Genomic DNA, 18,121 nt, shown 5'->3' on the forward strand with positions numbered 1-18,121 from the left:
CCTATCATGAGAGTATGGTCCTTCATTCTAGACTATGTACTCAGGAGAACAGCTGGTAAGGTTATTACTCCAATGACTAATCTTTCACTGAGATAATTCGTCAGCTAAAAGCAGATTCCGTAAACCCTTGTGCCTCAGAGCTGTCAACAGCAGTTGATTTTTGTGCTGGAGGAACATGAAGCTACACATCAAAATCAATAAATCAGGGACTGAAAATGACTTGTTAGATTCTTGTGGGCAGATTAAAATCTATTCATTATTTTTGCACAGGAGCAGCCAACAAAAATAACATCTTAAAGACTATGCATAATGAGAAACTCTTAATAGATTCAATGGAGTCTCAATTAGAATTTAATAGTAATGTAATTCTATCTAGAAATTTTGTCCGTTATGAGCTGAAACTATTCCCAAATATCATCCTCTTCACTTTGCCTAAAAATCACACTTCATCAAACAAGTGGAGATTTAATAACCATCCAGATCCATGTGCAATCTAGGGATTGCAGACATTTTTTGAAACATTCAATTATTGGGTTAGTAGATGTAGGAGAAAAAAAATCAGGAATATAACAATTTCTCACACTGAACATCAATTATTGTGATATTAAAAGTACAATAAAAAAAAAACTAATATAGTTTTTAAACAATAGAATATTTAATGTGTTTTTAAGTTGGCCATCTTCTGTTATGTATCTGATTTAGTCTCAGGCTTAATATTAATTGATAACAAAATATTTGTGGATTTTATCCAGTTCTGCCTTTTAGCTTTTCAGTTACTTTTAGTTTAGTTTGGTACAATTTACTTGTACAATTTGTGTATGAAAGAAGTAGTAAACTGAGATTTCAATCTCCACTTTCTCTCACACATCATGGACAATTTGGAGCAGCATTACAATAACTGTTTAATGTAGAAAAATGTTCAGAAACAGATCTGATTTTTACTTAAAAGATACAAGGTACCAATGGGTCAGCAGATTTCACAGAGGTCATGTATAATTTGAACATGTCAACAAGATAGTGATACTCTATGGTATGCATTCAGGCATGGCAGTTGTACCAAAATAGATGTTTTCCTTTAGGTTAGCTACTTGTGAGGTAAGATAATATCAGCAACTCACTCAAATATGAGAATAGGTTTCATGAAACATCAGGCATGTCAATTTGGGATCATGCTGAAATTTGCTCACTTATCACACAGATCCATCCTATGTAGTGACACATCAGAGTCCAAATCTAGAGCTAAGGACAAACATATCTCTATTGTATATAATTTTAAGATGTCAACCTGTTGTTAAACACAATGATTTAGCGGTGAGAAGGACTCCACCCAATCTGCATAGGTACTGCCAAATTTGGGGTGGGTTTTATGGTCCTGTGCACATTAAATAAATTCAGAACCAATTGCTTGACATAAAAATATTCTGTAATGAGTGTGTCAAACTTCAGCTCCATGTTGTGAACTTCACAGGTTCATAAACCAAACAAATAAATAACATAGTCATGGACTAATTGCAGTGTGAGTTTCTTTCAACTCTCAAATAATTTACAATAAGTTCTTTGCTGAAGATCCATGATTAATGATGTTTATCGATGAGCTACTTGATGATCTCCATATCTAAAAAGTCAAAGGGATTTGAAAATAAAAATGATCCGACCTGATGCTAAATCTTAACTTTGATCATAAGTTATAGGAGCAGAATTAGGCCATTCAGCCCATCGTCTACTCCACCGTTCAATCATGGCTGATCTATCTTTCCCTCTCAACCCCATTCTCCTGCCTTCACCCCATAACCCCTAACATCCTTACTCATCAATTTGAGGAGTAAAGCAAGTTAATATAGATTTAGGAATGTAAGCCTCATTTGTTAACGACAAATACTACAATATGGTCTCCAGTGGAATCAGACTGGGAAATTCACAGGAATTATTGAAATATCCCTGGATCTGCTAAATGTATACTTTGATGCTTAGGATTATCAGGTTTAGGTAAAAGGTAGAGTACCCACAGAAAGACAAAAAGATAAACCTACTCCATACTGATAAAAATATTGTAAATTGGTTTGTTTAAAGCTAGATAAATTCTGACTTAACTAATTACTAATGAATAACAACGGATATGTTCCAGAAATATTGCAAATTTGAAGAGAGAAATAAGTAGTAGTAAATTTTGAAAATAGACACAAAGAACAGTGATTGATGATGGCCTGTAAAATTTTATCTTATGAAGATAACAAGCAGAAATCTTTGCAATTGAAGGTCTGTAAATGGTGAAGGTAAGAGCTTCCATTTAGCAAGTCAACGTTTATGCATTTAATGGCACTGTTGAATTGCTTTTATTCTGCTATTGCTTTCTTTTAAGTTCCATACCTCTTACTATCTATGCACAATTATTAACCCATCAGGGGCAAGAACCTACCCCATTACCATCCCTTTCACTTTCAAGCAAAATCAAGCTCTTTTTGAAAGTTATATTATGCATTCTGTAGCAGCTACAATACTTCGAAAGACTCTGGCTGTTTAATATTGCAGGGGTACATCATTAACATTTCATGAAGTCTAAAGTCTACTTGAATGCTTCCAGAAGTCCCACAGGCCCCATTATAATTTTTGCTCGTTTCTCTAGAGACCTCACAGAACTTAAGCTGTGACCGAAAGTTTGATTACCATTCAACCTTGTCAATTCAAGGCAGGGTAGTATCACTGATTGTCACATGCTATAAGTACCTCAAAATGAAACCATCAGCAAACAAAACAGCATCCTCTTTGTTGTCCCTGTCTGAGGGACACCGCAAGACCATTTTTTCACCAAATAATGGCTATTTTCAATGTGTCAGTGTGAGGCACAAAGTTAGAGGAATTGAGCAGGACTGTTGACCATTCCCATTGGTATACATTAAGATGCATGAATTCTAGGCTAATATTAGTTGAGAAAGATGCTTTTTTTCAGAGGATAAACTGCATCATATGTTTTGCTGAACATTTCTGCGCTAATTCACAATTTTAATTACCCACCAATTTCCCTGAATATAGGTAAGGATCTAAAGGAAAATTCTTTACGTTCATGCTGACAATTCAACCTGACACTAGTCCCCCTCTGTCGGTGTAGAAGTGCTATCTCCCTTCTTCAATGTAAACAAATCTTTTCACACCTCCAATTTCCCATCTTACCTGACTTCAGGCTGTCATCTTTTCTTCAATATAAACCAATCTTGTTTTACCCCCTCCAATATCCCATCTTCTTTTATCTCAGTTTATCCTTAATTCCTATCATCTCCAATTAATATTTTGACTCTGCCCCCATTACTTACTTGATGCTGTTGTTCTCTTCCCTTTTCTTCTGCTAGCATTGATCGTACACTCTGAATTCCACTTCCAAATCCCTTGTGTTCTCTCGGCCCCAAGGCCTTGTTCCTGCCTTTTTGTTTTCACAGTATTTGGTTTACATGGTCTAGAAATGGTCTGCTTTAAAAGACCCTGCGGTGGCCAATTAATGCTGTGCTTGTGGGAGCAGCTGCTCACGTCTCAAGAAAGATTTTCTTTGTGTGCCATGGAGAGATGAAGCAAATTATGACACCCAGGAAAAGGGCTAGGATGATCTTTGGTGAAAGACAACTGATGGTCATAGATCCAATTGGGTCCCTGGAAGGAGGGGATAGGGATAGGTTGCTGTACTGTGGTGGCCGGCAGGAGATTGATGCTTGGGTGTCAGGAGTAGGGTGGGTGGGTGGGTGAGGGGTCTGAGGGTGTGATTATGTAGATTTGTAACCTTCATTGCGAATTTGAGACAACTGGGAATTTCAATATCAAGGAGTCAGGATGATCAGGGATTGGTGGGGAGGTATCAGGACGTGGGCAAATGAGGCGATGAGATTGGAGGGTGAAGGCAGGTCGGTACTGTGGAGGGTTATAGCTGACGGAAATAAGGCAAGTGATGGGACTTCAGTGGAAAACAACTTAGGTTTAGCAATTCAGATGCATAACACTTTCTTTTCCCAGTGTGTGTCTGAAAGTGTCTAAAAAATAACTTTTTTTCTCCCAGAGTAGAAAATTATTGCAATAATTTCTGAATCAAATTGAACCTCTCTGAAAATGTAATCAGGCACTTATGGTCACAAATCATTCTTTTGGCTATAAATTACATCTTTCAATAGCGCTGGGTATATTGTGAATTTTGTTCCAAGTAGTTCCCATTAATGTGCTTTCTCAGAACAACCTGGTTTAAAAAATGCTATTCTGGGAGGCTTGACTGATTTCTTCTTCCCCAAAAAGTATTAAGAGCTCAGAGAAAGACTTGGAGGAGCCTGGTTTATGATCTTTTTAATATATTTGAATAGTGTGGGTAATATCCTCAATTAGTGGCTACAAATACAGATAGCTGACACACAGATTGCATCGGAGGCCTACATCTGTAGGTTTACGTTCAAAACATTTAAAACCTAAATTGACCTATCACTGATTTGCAATAATTAAATGCTGTCTGAAGAAGGGTCTCGACCCGAAACGTCACCCATTCCTTCTCTCCCGAGATGCTGCCTGACCTGCTGAGTTACTCCAGCATTTTGTGAATAATTAAATGCTGTTCCTTGGCAGACAGCTGTGTGGTCTGACTCAATTATTTTAAATCACTGTAAGTGGCAACACAGATAGATTTGTTGAGAAAGATGTATGGAATGCTCATCTTCAGCAACCAAGGCATAGGATTTGTGGCATCACATTACAGTTGTACAAATTGTTGGTTGGGCCGCATTTGGAGTATTGTGTGCAGTTCTGGTCGCCATCATAGGACGGATGTGATTATGTTAGAGAGGGGGCAGAACGGATTCACAGGAATGGTGCCTGACCGTAGGGCATGAGATAGGCCAGGATTGTTTATCCTGGAGTAAGGGGAACCAAGGGATGATCTCAGAGATGTATAGAAAATTATGTGGAACACTGACAGGGTAGATGGTCAGTCTTTTGCCCTGGGTAGGGGAGCGAGAGGACAGAAGTTTACTTAAGAGGATAAGAAAAGTTCAGAGAGAAATGATCCAAATGCAGGCAAATGGGATGGATTGACATTTAAAGGTTGGGCCAAATGGTCTGTTTCTGAGCTGTAGAATTCAATTAATCTATAAAGTGCATTCCATGCAATTGATTCTGCAATACATACTAGTTAGACAATAAAAAAAAGGGAAATAAAATTAAGCAGACAACATGATGGCAAACCATGTCTTCTCTGAGATGCAAGCTCCACATAGTTTGGATCATTGTGCAAAAGGGCAATGTCTCATGAATGAGAATTTTTGATACCTTGAAGCAGAGACACTGATAATGACTGTGGGGTCATTGAATGTGCATCTTCCACTGACTAATACTGCCTGTAATGTATCACAAGGACAGGGGCCACATTCTCCTGTCCAACAGAAGCAATGTGCAGGCCAGAGATTAGAGAAAAATGAAACAGGAAAAGAATAAATCAAAAAAAAAAATCCAAAGCTGAATACACAAACATTTACTGAATGAAACTGGACTAGCTCAAATATATTCAGTCATGACGGGTGAAATATGAGTAGGTCTCCAGAGGCCCAGTAAGCTTAAGGCTGCTATATGTCAATACATTATTCATTAAACAAATCTACATTAAGCATTCTTATCGCAGAAAGATAGCCAAAAGTGTTTCAGTGTCACCAGGGTAGATCCCTTGATTTATAGTTTCTGGTCCATCAACGAGTTCAAAGGGCTAGGATGGTTGCATTTTCCATCTTATGGGATGGTTGCTCAGCCTCCAACCTAAATGAGTATGCCACTGTCACCATTGACTTCATCAATGTGTGTCGAGGAATGCATGCCAAAGAAGACAAGATGAGTGTTCTTCAATTGGAAACAATGGTTGAACCATTAGGTCCATTCCAAAGTGAAGTCCAAGATTGCCCCGTTCAAGTCAAATGATCCCGGGTGGTACAAGAAAACAGTTTCTGACCTTCGCAAAGCCATTAAGGATGCCAAGGGGGAATTAAAGACCAAGCTAGATTCCCGTGATAACCAAAAGGGCACAAGCCGACTGTGGGAAAGCTTGCCTGTTACAACGGGCTATAAAGTCATATCATATCCCTCCCTAAAGGGCTTAATATATTCTACGCTTTCAACTGAAGGACTTTGGAATGACGTAATCTGCCCAGACAGCCTTGGGTTCCCCTCTACCCACGGTTACTGTTGCAGGTGTCAAATTGGCCTTCCTGAGAGTGAATCCGCGCAAAGCAACTGGCCTGGATGGAGCTTCCAGTCACATCCTCAGGACATGCATGGACCAGCTGGCAGGACATCTTTAAACTCTCCTTACTTTATTCTGAGATTCCCACCTGCTTTAAAAGACCACTTGCATCCCGCTGCCAAGGAAAAGCAAAGCTGGGTCCCTTAATGACTACCATCCAGCGGCTCACACATCCACCCTCATGAAGTCGTTCAATATGCTGGTCATGGAACACATTAACTCCAACCTCCTAGACAACCTTGATCTACTGCAGTTTACCTACATGACAGTGCCATCTCCCTAGCCCTACACTCATCCCTGGAATATTTGGATAAAAATGGACACCTACTCCTATTTATTCACTATAGCTCCACGTTCAACACCATAATCCCTACCAAACTGCTCTCCAAATTCTTGTTCCAAGGAGTCAGCACCCACCTCTGCAGCTGGATCTTTAACCACCAGACCCATCAACTACAATGAGTAGAGGCAACAAAACCATAGCTCTCAACATCAGTGCCTTGCAAGGATGTCTCCATTCAACATCTCCATTAAACTTTCCACCCTGGGAAAAGCGTTCTGACTGTCTACTCTATCTATGCCTCTCATAATTTTTATATACTTCTATCAAGTCTCCCCTCGTCCTCTGACATTCCAGAGAAAACAATCCAAGTCTATCCAACCTCTCCCTGTAGCTAAAACCCTCTAACCCCGGCAACATTCTGGTAAACCTCCTCTGCACCTTCTCCAAAGCTTCCACCTCTTTCCTATAATGGGCCGACCGGAATTGCATGCAATAGTCCAAATGTGGCCTAACCAAAGTCCTCTCGAGCTGCATCTTGACTTTCTGACTCTTATAAACAATACCCCTAGTAATGAACCCAAGCATACCATATGCCTTCTTTACCACCCTATCTACTTGTGCTGCCACCGTTAGTGAGCTGCTGGACCAAGTGGACCCATTGGGCCCAAACCTCTCCTGCATTGGTGCAGCACCCTCTCCTCCCCCTCCCTCCCCTCCACCCCCTCCCCCCTCTCCCATTCCCCTTCTCCCCCCCCCACTCCATCCCCCTCAACCCCTCTTATCCTCCCTCCCTAGGAGATAGATTTAAACTTTAAAATGTGAATAACTTTAAAAATATAACACCGATTTCAATGAAACTTCTCCCATTAGCACATGGTTAGTAAGGTGGGCCTAAAATTGTTGCGCTATCGTGTACTGTTTTGGCTGTAGTTCAGGAACAAACAAATAACCAAACAAGAGTTTTAATATATAGATAAATTTGGACTCCAAGATCCCTCTGCACATCAATGCTGTTATTTTGCAATTAAATATATACTCTCTCCTTACATTCAACCTCCCAAACTGCAATATCTCGCACTTGCTCGGATTAAACTCCATCTCCCATTTCTCCATCCATTTCTGCAGCTGATCTATATCCCGCTGTATCTTATGACAACCTTCCTCACTGTCTGAAACTCCTCCAAATTTTGTGTAGTCTGCAAACCTACTCACCAACCCATCTACATTTATGTCTAGGTCATTTATATATATCACAAACTGCAGAGGTCCCAGCACAGATCCCTGCAGAACTACACTGTTCACAGACTTTCATCCAGAATATCTACCTTCCACCAAAACCCTCTGTCTTCTGCTGAATCCATATGACCAAGTCATCGTGAATCCCATAAATCTTAACCTTCTGGATCAGCCTACTGGTATGACAAGTAAACACTCCTGAAACTTCTGCTCGAGTGTCTTTTAAGGAAGGACATCCATTATCTTTACCTGCCTTAGCTTGATTGTGACTCCAGATGGAATCTGGTTGGTTCTTAGCTGCCCTTTGAAATGGTTGCCTCAGCTACTCAGTAGCCTGAAAGCTCATGTTTCAACAAAAAGAAAAGTGTATTCAATAAAACTAATTTTGTTAAGTGTAAGTAATTATTTTTACAGTTATCATTATAAATTTATGTTGTTTGCCTTAATTTTTAATCCAAACTTAAATTTAGACTAGATGACTAAATTTGCTGATTAAATTGCATTGCTATACTTCTTGGTGGAGATCTTGATTATATGGAAAAAAAAGAAATGTCAATGAAGAAATGAGGAAAACATCACCTAAGATTTTTCCTTTAAAGTGCTTACCCATTGTTGCGCCTGTTTCCGGCCTATTTAATGAACTGATGATCACAAAGCCAAAGCCTTCACTTTCTTTCCGATGTATAATGACATCACTTGCTTGAACAGCATGACTGACCACACTCTCTGCTGGTGAGGAACCAGAGGGAGGGGCTTGTGTGCTGTTTGGGTGACCAGCAAAATCACTTCTAGGAGAACTATGATGCGTGGATACTGATCCTGGACTTCGCCCATTCTCTGAACATGGCCCACCTGAAAAACAAAATACATATATTGTACATTCAAACCTTCAGTTAATAACAAGGAAAGGCAAATTAAAAAAATGCAAACTTAGTAATGTTCAGGCACAAGAATTAACTTCACAATGATCACCTAGAAGATAGTCCCCTCTCCTGTAGTTCTTTTAGAAACAGTATCTATAACACTAAGCCAAATATTGTTGTACCTTCATTCAGGGCCAGAAATTGAGATGATTTCAATCAATATTAGAAATATCTGGTGATTCAAATTGACAATGGGGTTCTTGATTAAGAAAAACATATAATGAGGGATAACATCCTTAAAAATGCCTTACCTTCACATAAGCTGACTGGTTCTGCCCAATTATTTACTGAAGCATTGATAGCAAAGTACAGACACAAGTTGGTCATATGCCACATCACTTAAAGGTGTACACAACAAATATTGCACCAACCCTTTATTTTATGACTTGCATAACACTGCTGCAAGTGATAGAAACTGCCTTAATGCCTGGACGATATGCATGACAATTCTTCACACATACAATAATTTGCTGGGAAATCACAAACCTTGCTGCAATTTCAGTCACACTTAAAGTTTTGTTTGTTTGAAATCATGGAGACATTTTTTAATCAATTCCACAAATAAATTTTTGTTTCATCTGTTTGCGATAGTTAATTTGCTGATGGCATATTGGCAGATATAATGCTGTCACAGCAATCAATGTTGTAATATAGGCGTCAAGAAAAGGAGGGTCATTTCCTGTAGCAACTGTTTTTTTGACTTTATGTCCCCATGCTTGCTGGCAGCAATGAGTTGCAATGCTCAAACTGACACCAGCCACAGATATCTATTTCAAATCCATTAATGCTGATCTGCTGTTAGGTGCCATCTCAATCAAAACATGGCCTGAAAGATAGAACGCAGCATGAGGTAATGACATCATCTAAATGAGCCAGAAGTAACTCAACTAACATAGCTGCTGAAAGAAATTTTTAAAGCCAGCAAAGTTACTTTCTGAGGCTTTACTGGCTAAACAAAGGGTTTGAAGAATTTTGAATACTTCTAAATTTCCCTTACATCCAGAATCTTTAAAAGAGTAATGATAATCAAGTAAACAATTGCAAATATAAAAGTAATGAATAATTTAAAAAATGCAAACAAGTAAGATTTTAAATCAAACTCATTTAATGCAAAGCATGGAAATTATCTTACACCTTCACAGCAATTCCTCTCCATTGAAATTATTACAATAGATGTTTTGTGCCAAGTATATCCTTGTGCACATACAGCTGGCAGATTCCTCAGATTAAAGGCTGGAGAACTCCGGAGCAGGATCATGCTCTGATACTTAATCCTGGAACACAATCACGAACCTGATTAGAACTTGGCCAACAAGATCTGGTCTCTCACTTTCACATGGGATTCCTGAATGTCCTGACCCTTATTATACAGGGAGGAATGGTGAGTAAATGTCGATAGTTTGAAGTGGAACTAGTGGTATTTCCCAGCAAGTTTCCGCCATTCATGATAGAGACAAAGAAAATCAATTTTGTGTCTTTGCATGGATGAAATCTTTTATTTTTTTTAACTTTGTTCTGTGAAACAATGGATTCATAAGACCAATACTGAGGATTTTCTGATCAAAAGTAAACTATGTGAAATTAATTAAAAATCATTTCAATTGACTTTTTGAATCAACAGGCAGCCTCTGTTCAGAGCATTAGTAATTTACATGTTTTGATACCTATGGGAAATCCCACACAGCTTACGCGGACTAAGCATATGCCTATGATGGTGACTAAATTTTAAGGTTATTGGAAACCGGAATACTTTGAGAAAGCATGTGAACCTTTCCCAGCAGCATGTTTATCTAGTACATACCTATACACAGAACCTTCCTTCGTACAGTCAGACTGACGTGGCCATTTCGGGCTGCATTATGCATCAGATCTATTACATAACGGTGAGACTTCCCAGTAACTAAGATTCCATCCACGTAAACTAACTCATCTCCTGGCCGAAGACGACCATCTCTGTCAGCAGCACCCATTGTGATTATTGCACCGATAAGAATCTTCAGTGAAGAAAAAATACAGAGAAGCAGTTAGTTTTTAAGAAAGTGTATTTTGCTACATGGTATCATAAGCTAGGTGCTAACGATCATTCATGGAAGTGACTGAAGATAAGCAACTGTTACAACTTCTCATTTTTGCCAATGCTGCTCAGATACAACTGATGGTAATCACATATTTTATAACAAAGATTTTACCAAACCATTTTATATTCAAACACACCAAACCCTGCGATTTTTGAGATCTGTTAGATCTGCAACTGATGTGTTCAATTCATAAAAAATCTGCATACCTTTTATATTCAGGAGACATAATTTGGTAAGAATAAAAAATCTAAATGAGTGACACCATGGAGAAGTTTTGATACAGCAAGGTTTCAACTTTCCATTTTTTCTGACAGTTGTTCCTTCAGAACCCCTTTGGAACAAATTATTATAAAAATTGTGAAGGAGGGCTTCAATTGCATCTTAATGTATTACAACTAAGCCTCACAGCTTCTCTACCATTGGCAAATCACAGACTGAAGACAGCTTTGTCTCTTGTGGATTGGACGTTGATGAGTTCATGAATATATTAGTTATCTCTGAACTCAGTTTGTCTCTGAAGCTGTTGCTTGGCAATGAAAAAAAAATGAATGCTCTTTTCTCTGTGAAGATTTTTAAATTTATTTTTGCATGACAAGAATTGAAAATAGCATTGCAAACGGAGATTGTTGAAGTGGCATTCTTCCTTGAGGCAGTTGAATAATGTGAAAATGTCAAGTTGAACACTTTCACATTATGAGTGATTTTGTGTCTGCAATTCTGCTAATGAAACTCGTCTAATCCAAACCACAGCAGGATCCAAATGGCACTGCCAGAAATCAGCAAGCATGTCAGCTGCCTAGAGTTCCATCTGCAAACAACTTGTTGCACCCAAAAGAGGAACTGTTACTTGCACTCTAATTAATCAAGACCTAGCTTTCCATATAGTTAACTTTTATAACTCATTTTGTTGAGAAAAGCATGTGAACCAAAACTTTCAATCATCCACTTTTGGTGGAATTCTGCTGCAGGTTAATATGCGCCGTATTATAATTTCAACCCTAATATTGAGAATGGCAGCAACAAATGAGGAGAATAATAAATGGAAGATCACACATAATCTTTTAAGTTTTGAATCATGACATAAGCCCAGAATTTGCAGATATCAGCAATGGTATACAGTGGTAACCTTGAGGACATTGTCACTTGAATGAGATCCCTACTGTCCAGCAATTATATCAGCCTGCTGGTTGAACGCCCATTCATGATAACCTCAGAAACGTTTAGCACGGAAACAGGGTGTTTTGATCTTCCTTGTCTATGTCGACTGTGATGCCTATCTATGCTAATCCCATTTTCCCCTATATTCTTCCTCTCCTTTCCGCTGCATCTGTCCAAATGCCTTGCAAGCATTGTGATTGTCATAGAGTTGTACAGCATGGAAACAGGTCCTGCAGCCCGATTTATCCATGCTGATCAAGATGTCATTCTATGCTGATCCCATTTTCCTGCAGTGCCCATACCTCTCCATTCCTTTCCTACCCATGTACCTCTCCAGATGCTTTTTAAATGCTACTAGTCCAAGTGGACCCGTTGGGCCCAAACCACTCCTGCATTGGTGCAGCACCCTGTCCTCCCTCACTCCCCCCTCACTACCCCCCTCTCCCTCCCCCCATTCCCCTCCCATCCCTCCCTCTCTCCCCCCGTCCCCCCTAGGGCTGCCTCTCCTGCATTGGTGCAGCATCCTCTCCCCCTCCCTTCTCCCCTTCTCCCTCCACCCCCCTCCCTCCCTCCCGGGAGCAACCCGTGGCAACCCCACTCCCGGCGGCCGCCTTTTGTGGAGCGGGGGTGGGGGGGATTGTCCTGTCCTGTCCTGGTGCTGGGATGTTCAGTGGTAGATGGTGGCGGCTCTCCCACTGTTGCTGAGCCGTTGGACGGCGTGGGGAAGGCGCTGAGCCGGCCGGGGGGAGGAGGGGGGATGGGGTAGCCGAGGGCAAGCCCAGCGCCAGGCCTCGGCCTCCACCTCCACCAACGCCCGGCCTCACCGCCACTGCTGCAGCTTCTGCCGCCTTTCCCCTTGGTCCACCTCAGGCTCGCAGTTACCCGGTCACGTCCAAGCCAGGCCCAGGCTCCGGCTGCTTCCCCCGGCACGAGGCCTGGCTCTCCCACCCCCAAGAGACAGCGGCCGAGCCCTGCTCAATGGGCCCCAACTGCGCAGGCAGGGACGCGTTTGTTCTGCTTACGTGCGGATGCAGCGGCCATCTTACGTACGTAACAGATCAACGGAGCCCCAACTGCACATGCGTTTTTTTAAACTTTAAAATGTGAATAACTTTATAAATATAACACCAATTTCAATGAAACTTCTTTCATAGGACCACGGGACGACGGCGATTAAGGTGGGCCTAAAATTGTCGCTCTATCGAATACTGTTTTGGCTGTAGTTCAGGAACAAGTGAACAAACGAGAGTTTTGTCTATAGGTGATGATGATTGCAACTGCCTCTACCAGCTCACCTGGCAGCTTGTCCCATAGTCCCAGAACCCTCTGTGAAAAACTTTCCCCCTCATATTCTTTCTAAATTTGTTTAAGAACAGGGTATTAGGAAGTAAAATGGGGCAATAAAAGTAACTACACATTGAAATATTTATGCAGATTGTAATATAAAGATTATAATACATATTCAGAAATTTGAAATTGAACTAGAAATGCACAGTGATCAGTCAACATCTGAAAAACTGCTGAGTGAGCTGCTACGTATTTTAAGGATTTTTATTAATATTGTAAAAATAAAGGTTTTTTCTTTAGCTTTTATTTTGGAAACTTTTAATGAGATATTGTAATTTACTCACTGGTTGACCAGGTTCATCTCCACCCAGGATTCTGAAACCAAATCCAGATTCTTGTCTGCGTAAATAGACATCTAACTCACGGTAATCTGGACCTAATTCAAACGGGAACAAGGTCAAGTACAATCAAGATAGGGAAAATACATGGTAAAAATAATCTACTTATGAGTTCTCTGAGAGTGATTTCAAAGTAATAGAAGTAGATGCGCTTTTCATTAGCTTCCACTACACTGAGTACATAGATACATCAAAAAAGATTTATACAGGTGAAACAAGTGTAAGTTCCGATGAAAAGTTACCAGAAAATCTGAAAGAGCCAAATTAGGATCCTGCTCGCTGTCGTCTATTGCATTTACTTATGCAAGATTTCTGAATTATTAAACAGTAATAGAACTTCTTGATTCAGACCTGTGATCCAGAACTATCAGCAACTGGCAACAAACAGAAGCTCAATATCCAAAATTAAGCAGTAATATGTTGTGCCTCCGACTATACCATCAGCTCCTCTAAATTTAGAAATGGTTAGCAATTTCTCCCGATGGAAAGAAGGTTTTGATTTCAATTGGTTCGAAGGCAGCTTACAATTTTCAGCACATCAGAGCTAGCATTTTAACAATGCAGATTGTTTATGATCTGAACAGCTTACAGATAACATCTGCCCATGTTTCTCCTAGAAAATTCTAAGTAATACCAATGTCTGATCTTTATAAGTTCTGATGCACAGCAATTTTATTATAAAAGTTATTTAGCAGGCTAAAAATTGTCAGTTTCAGAATCCCTGTTTGTTGGGAAAGAGTTCAGTGAGAAGAATACCATTTGGGAAATAGATGATTTGTAACTGAGGTAGATGACGTGTGATTGACCAATCAGCTTATACACATTTGGCCGCTGCTCAACAGAGCCTTTTCCAATCACGTTTGCTGATGTTCATTGAAAACGTTTTGCCTGGTCCCTAATTATGTGAATGTACTAGTGGGTACAGGTATTAAAAATGGCACTTGTTTTCAAATGGTGTGCAAAGGGAGAAAACTCAAATAGTTCACCGACACAAGGATTGGCTGTGCAAACATGTTAAATTTGACTTGGGGATGACATAATAAATCAGAAAGTGCTCATTCTCTGTAGATTATGCACGTGAACCCATGGCACTATTATGATGGATGCATTTACACTACACTGCCTCACATACACACTGGCTATTTGAGACAAACCAAAATTAAAAGTGCTATAATTTCTTCTAAAAATTGACTGCCACTGTAGTTTGGAGGCCCAAATGTATAACATGTGATGCTGCTTACAAAATCGACGTGCAGTATGTGACGTCTGATTTGAGTCTAGTAGTTGTAAGAAGTAAACTGGCTCATAAAATGGGGGGAATAAATTTAAATATAGGCAAGTTTTATTGATGTCAGATTCTTACAACACTTGGAATACTTGGTTCTGGAAGATTTCACTGAGCTGTTAAATCTGGGCCTGTTCCAAGTAAAGCAATCTAGTGGGACCTGAAACTTGTGGATGTGTAAATTTTCATTATGGATGTTGTGCTCCATTCAGCATTACATAAAGATTGCAGCCAATCTTCTAAATTCCAGGATCATGGATTTTGGCATCTTCATTTACCTCAAACAAAACTGCACTTGTGATAATCTGCTAAATATAGATATCACAAGAAATGCTGTGTGTTATACAGTGTTCCCAACAGTGAAACCTTGTCTGCTGTGGCAGATCTCAGCCTAGGGGAAAGCTTTTGGCTGTCCCACTATATAACAATTGTGAACTGGCAAAATTCCCACACATTTCATTACTGTTTGAAGGTGGTGTCTGCCAGACATTGGATTTGTGATTCTAGTGTATTGTGTGCATAGGCAGCAATTTTATACCGCCTCATTAAGTCATTGTGGAAAACTCAAGCTTTTCATCAAATAGGAATGAAATCTGAGCCAGTAAACCAAAGGATTAGTTAAGGCCTCTCTGTTTCTAGCTGCTGTTATTTACAATGCTTCAGACCTGTCATTGTTAGAATAAAGGACAACAGGAGAAAGTAAATGATCGCGCAGAAAGAGTTGGCTGCAACCGGATGACTGATTAGACAAACACAATATCTAAATGAATGGGGAACTAGATATAAGCCATAGAATGTTGAATGCTAAAGTACTTGCCAGAAGAATCAGCCCGATGTGCAGTCCTTGGTGGCATTTGCTCTGTACAGGAAAATGTGGAATTCAATAAAACTATGTATTCATTTAGACATTTCATGTTGCCAATAGTTAATCAAGATTCCTCTTTAACCAAAAGCCCATTTAGGAATTGTTCAATAAAAGTACTAAATTTATCAAGTTTGAGGTTGAATTAAAAATATTCCACACTCCGCCTAAACAGTGATTATGAAATTGATTCAATATATCTACATGTGGGCCTGATAAAATGATTCTGAATTTACTGATATTTTTAACAAAGGCAACATAATATATTTAAAGCAAATGCCAAACTTTTACCCTCTGTGTTCGAAGGCCAAAGTGTATTCATTAGGAATTGTACAAATGTTGCAAATTCTGCACATTTATATAAACTGAGATATTTTAAAATTAATCTTATAAATAAATAAAAGGAATCATGCATCTGATGTATACATATGTGTTGAATGTCAATCTGAAAAGCAAGTGAACTCAAAGGGTGTTGTATATCTATTTCATTTATAAAAGATGTGGCAACAGTAAATGTTATCAACTGCTGGTGGGCAGTCATTAACCTGTTCATTTTCTTCACAGAAAACAAAGACAGAGACTTTACTTACGCCTGCTCTCATATATAGCTCTCGATTTCTCATATACTTCATATGGGTCAGGTTTTCTTTGATCAAATCCATCAGTAGAATCAGGGAAAGAAGCCCTGTGGATATTTTGTTGATAGGGGAGAGTCTGTGGAAGGGGTTGTGTTGGGAAGTTTGCCCGAGGACTGCCCTGATTTTCCCATCTGTCTAACGTCTGAAATAAACAACCAAGAAAAGTGTTAAAAAATAGTAACTTATGTTTTCAATACACTCTGTCTATTTTCACATAGACTGGATATGAATTCTTGCTGACACATGGTTTGATGGTGTCAACAATCCAATCAAGTCTCATTTAGGTGCTGTATTTTACATTAACATACACAGAATTTTACAATATTGAACATGCTATTAAGACCAACAAGCCTTTGCACTCCATTCAAGAATTACTTCATCTCATCTTGTCAACGTATTTTCCTACATGCATGTATACACAAATACGCATGTATTTTCCTACATCCATTTCAGAGGGGAGGAGAATAGGAAATAAGAACAGTAAAGAGAGAGAATTAAAAAAATATTCTATAGGCATGTGAACAGGAAATAGTCTGTTAAAGGAGAGATTAGGACAGGTCAGAGCCCAAAAAGGACATTTTAGTCATAGAGGCAAAAGATATGGCTGAGGTATCAAATAATATCTTGCATCACCTGCACCAAGGAAGGTATTGCTACTGGAGCCAAGGAAAATGGAATTGAGAATTTGGATGTGCTAAAAATTGATCAAAGTAGGAAATTAGTGCTGAATATAATCATCCAAATATAAACTAATTCAAGGATGATACCTAAGGTCTGGAAAATTACATATATAACACACTTTTTTTCAAATAAGGGTGCATAGTTAAACCTAACAACTACAATCAGTTTAACTTTGGCGGTGTGGAAAGACCTAGAAGTAATAATCGGAACAGAATGACCTAAGAGAAAGTTTAATTAGATTTGTTAAAACAAACTATGCATAACTAACTGGCAAGAAATTTTACTGAATGGATTTATCAGTGAGTATCTGGTGTTTATGGTACTTAGTTTTAGACATGCCAAACATATGGAAACCACAACTGCCAGCTTTTCAGACTTCTTTAAAGTTGTTAAAGACTGCAGAGAGCAATGTGAAAAGCAGAAAATAAGTTTTACTTCAAGATTTTGCAGTAATCAGCAAGGTGGCACTGTCTGATTTCCTTCTCTTCTCATTTCCTGTGGGAATGAGCATGACCTTTGAAGGGTGTCGCCATGTGTTGCACAATGCATAAATGATCAAAACATTTAATCTAACTATTTGCTGGTGCAATGCTTTGAAGCCTGTAATTGAATCAATCAGCATTGTGCCTTTGAGCAATCTGAACAATTTAAAACTTCCTGTTTTTTTAATATAAACATGAAATTTTATTCTGTTTGGTCCAGGTCCACCTGACTGACACTTAATTGAGCTTCAAAAATTGTAGATAGTCCTGGACCTCGATGTGTATGTCTGCATTCCATTATACTATTTGCAATTAGAAGGAAATAAACATATCCAATCTAAAGAAGTAACAACTCTGAACAAATTTTCAAATTTATATATCAAATTATAAAAAAACATGATATAAATTTAAATTATATCTGGTGGCACAAAAAATTACTTTTTAAGTATATGTCATAGAGTAGAAAACATATAACTATATACAAACCATTCATACGGTGAATAATCAAGAGAAAATGTATTTGATCATCCGCTGTCCACGCACTTTAATAGGATACAGTT

At 39.0% G+C, this 18,121-nt stretch overlaps 1 protein-coding gene across 14 annotated transcripts in view; it reads right to left on the minus strand.

Moving 5' to 3' along the window:
* The window catches only part of magi2a (membrane associated guanylate kinase, WW and PDZ domain containing 2a), a 356,011-nt gene that overhangs the window by 40,761 nt on the left and 297,129 nt on the right, over window positions 1-18,121 (minus strand). For 11 of the 14 annotated variants that reach the window (XR_013548786.1, XM_078419739.1, XM_078419738.1 and 8 more), the window contains 5 exons: window positions 16,351-16,540; window positions 15,716-15,757; window positions 13,560-13,651; window positions 10,494-10,686; window positions 8,376-8,621 (listed from right to left, as the gene is read on the minus strand). Coding sequence is in view for 13 of the 14 variants with exons in the window: in XM_078419739.1 (XP_078275865.1) it covers window positions 8,376-8,621; window positions 10,494-10,686; window positions 13,560-13,651; window positions 15,716-15,757; window positions 16,351-16,540 (763 nt within the window). In the remaining variant the exon portion in view is untranslated. The remainder of the gene's footprint in view (window positions 1-8,375; window positions 8,622-10,493; window positions 10,687-13,559; window positions 13,652-15,715; window positions 15,758-16,350; window positions 16,541-18,121) is intronic. The other 3 variants (XM_078419740.1, XM_078419737.1, XM_078419748.1) reach the window with 1 other exon arrangement.

This window comes from Rhinoraja longicauda, chromosome 23 (assembly GCF_053455715.1).
Source record: "Rhinoraja longicauda isolate Sanriku21f chromosome 23, sRhiLon1.1, whole genome shotgun sequence".
Taxonomy (NCBI): domain Eukaryota; kingdom Metazoa; phylum Chordata; class Chondrichthyes; order Rajiformes; family Arhynchobatidae; genus Rhinoraja; species Rhinoraja longicauda.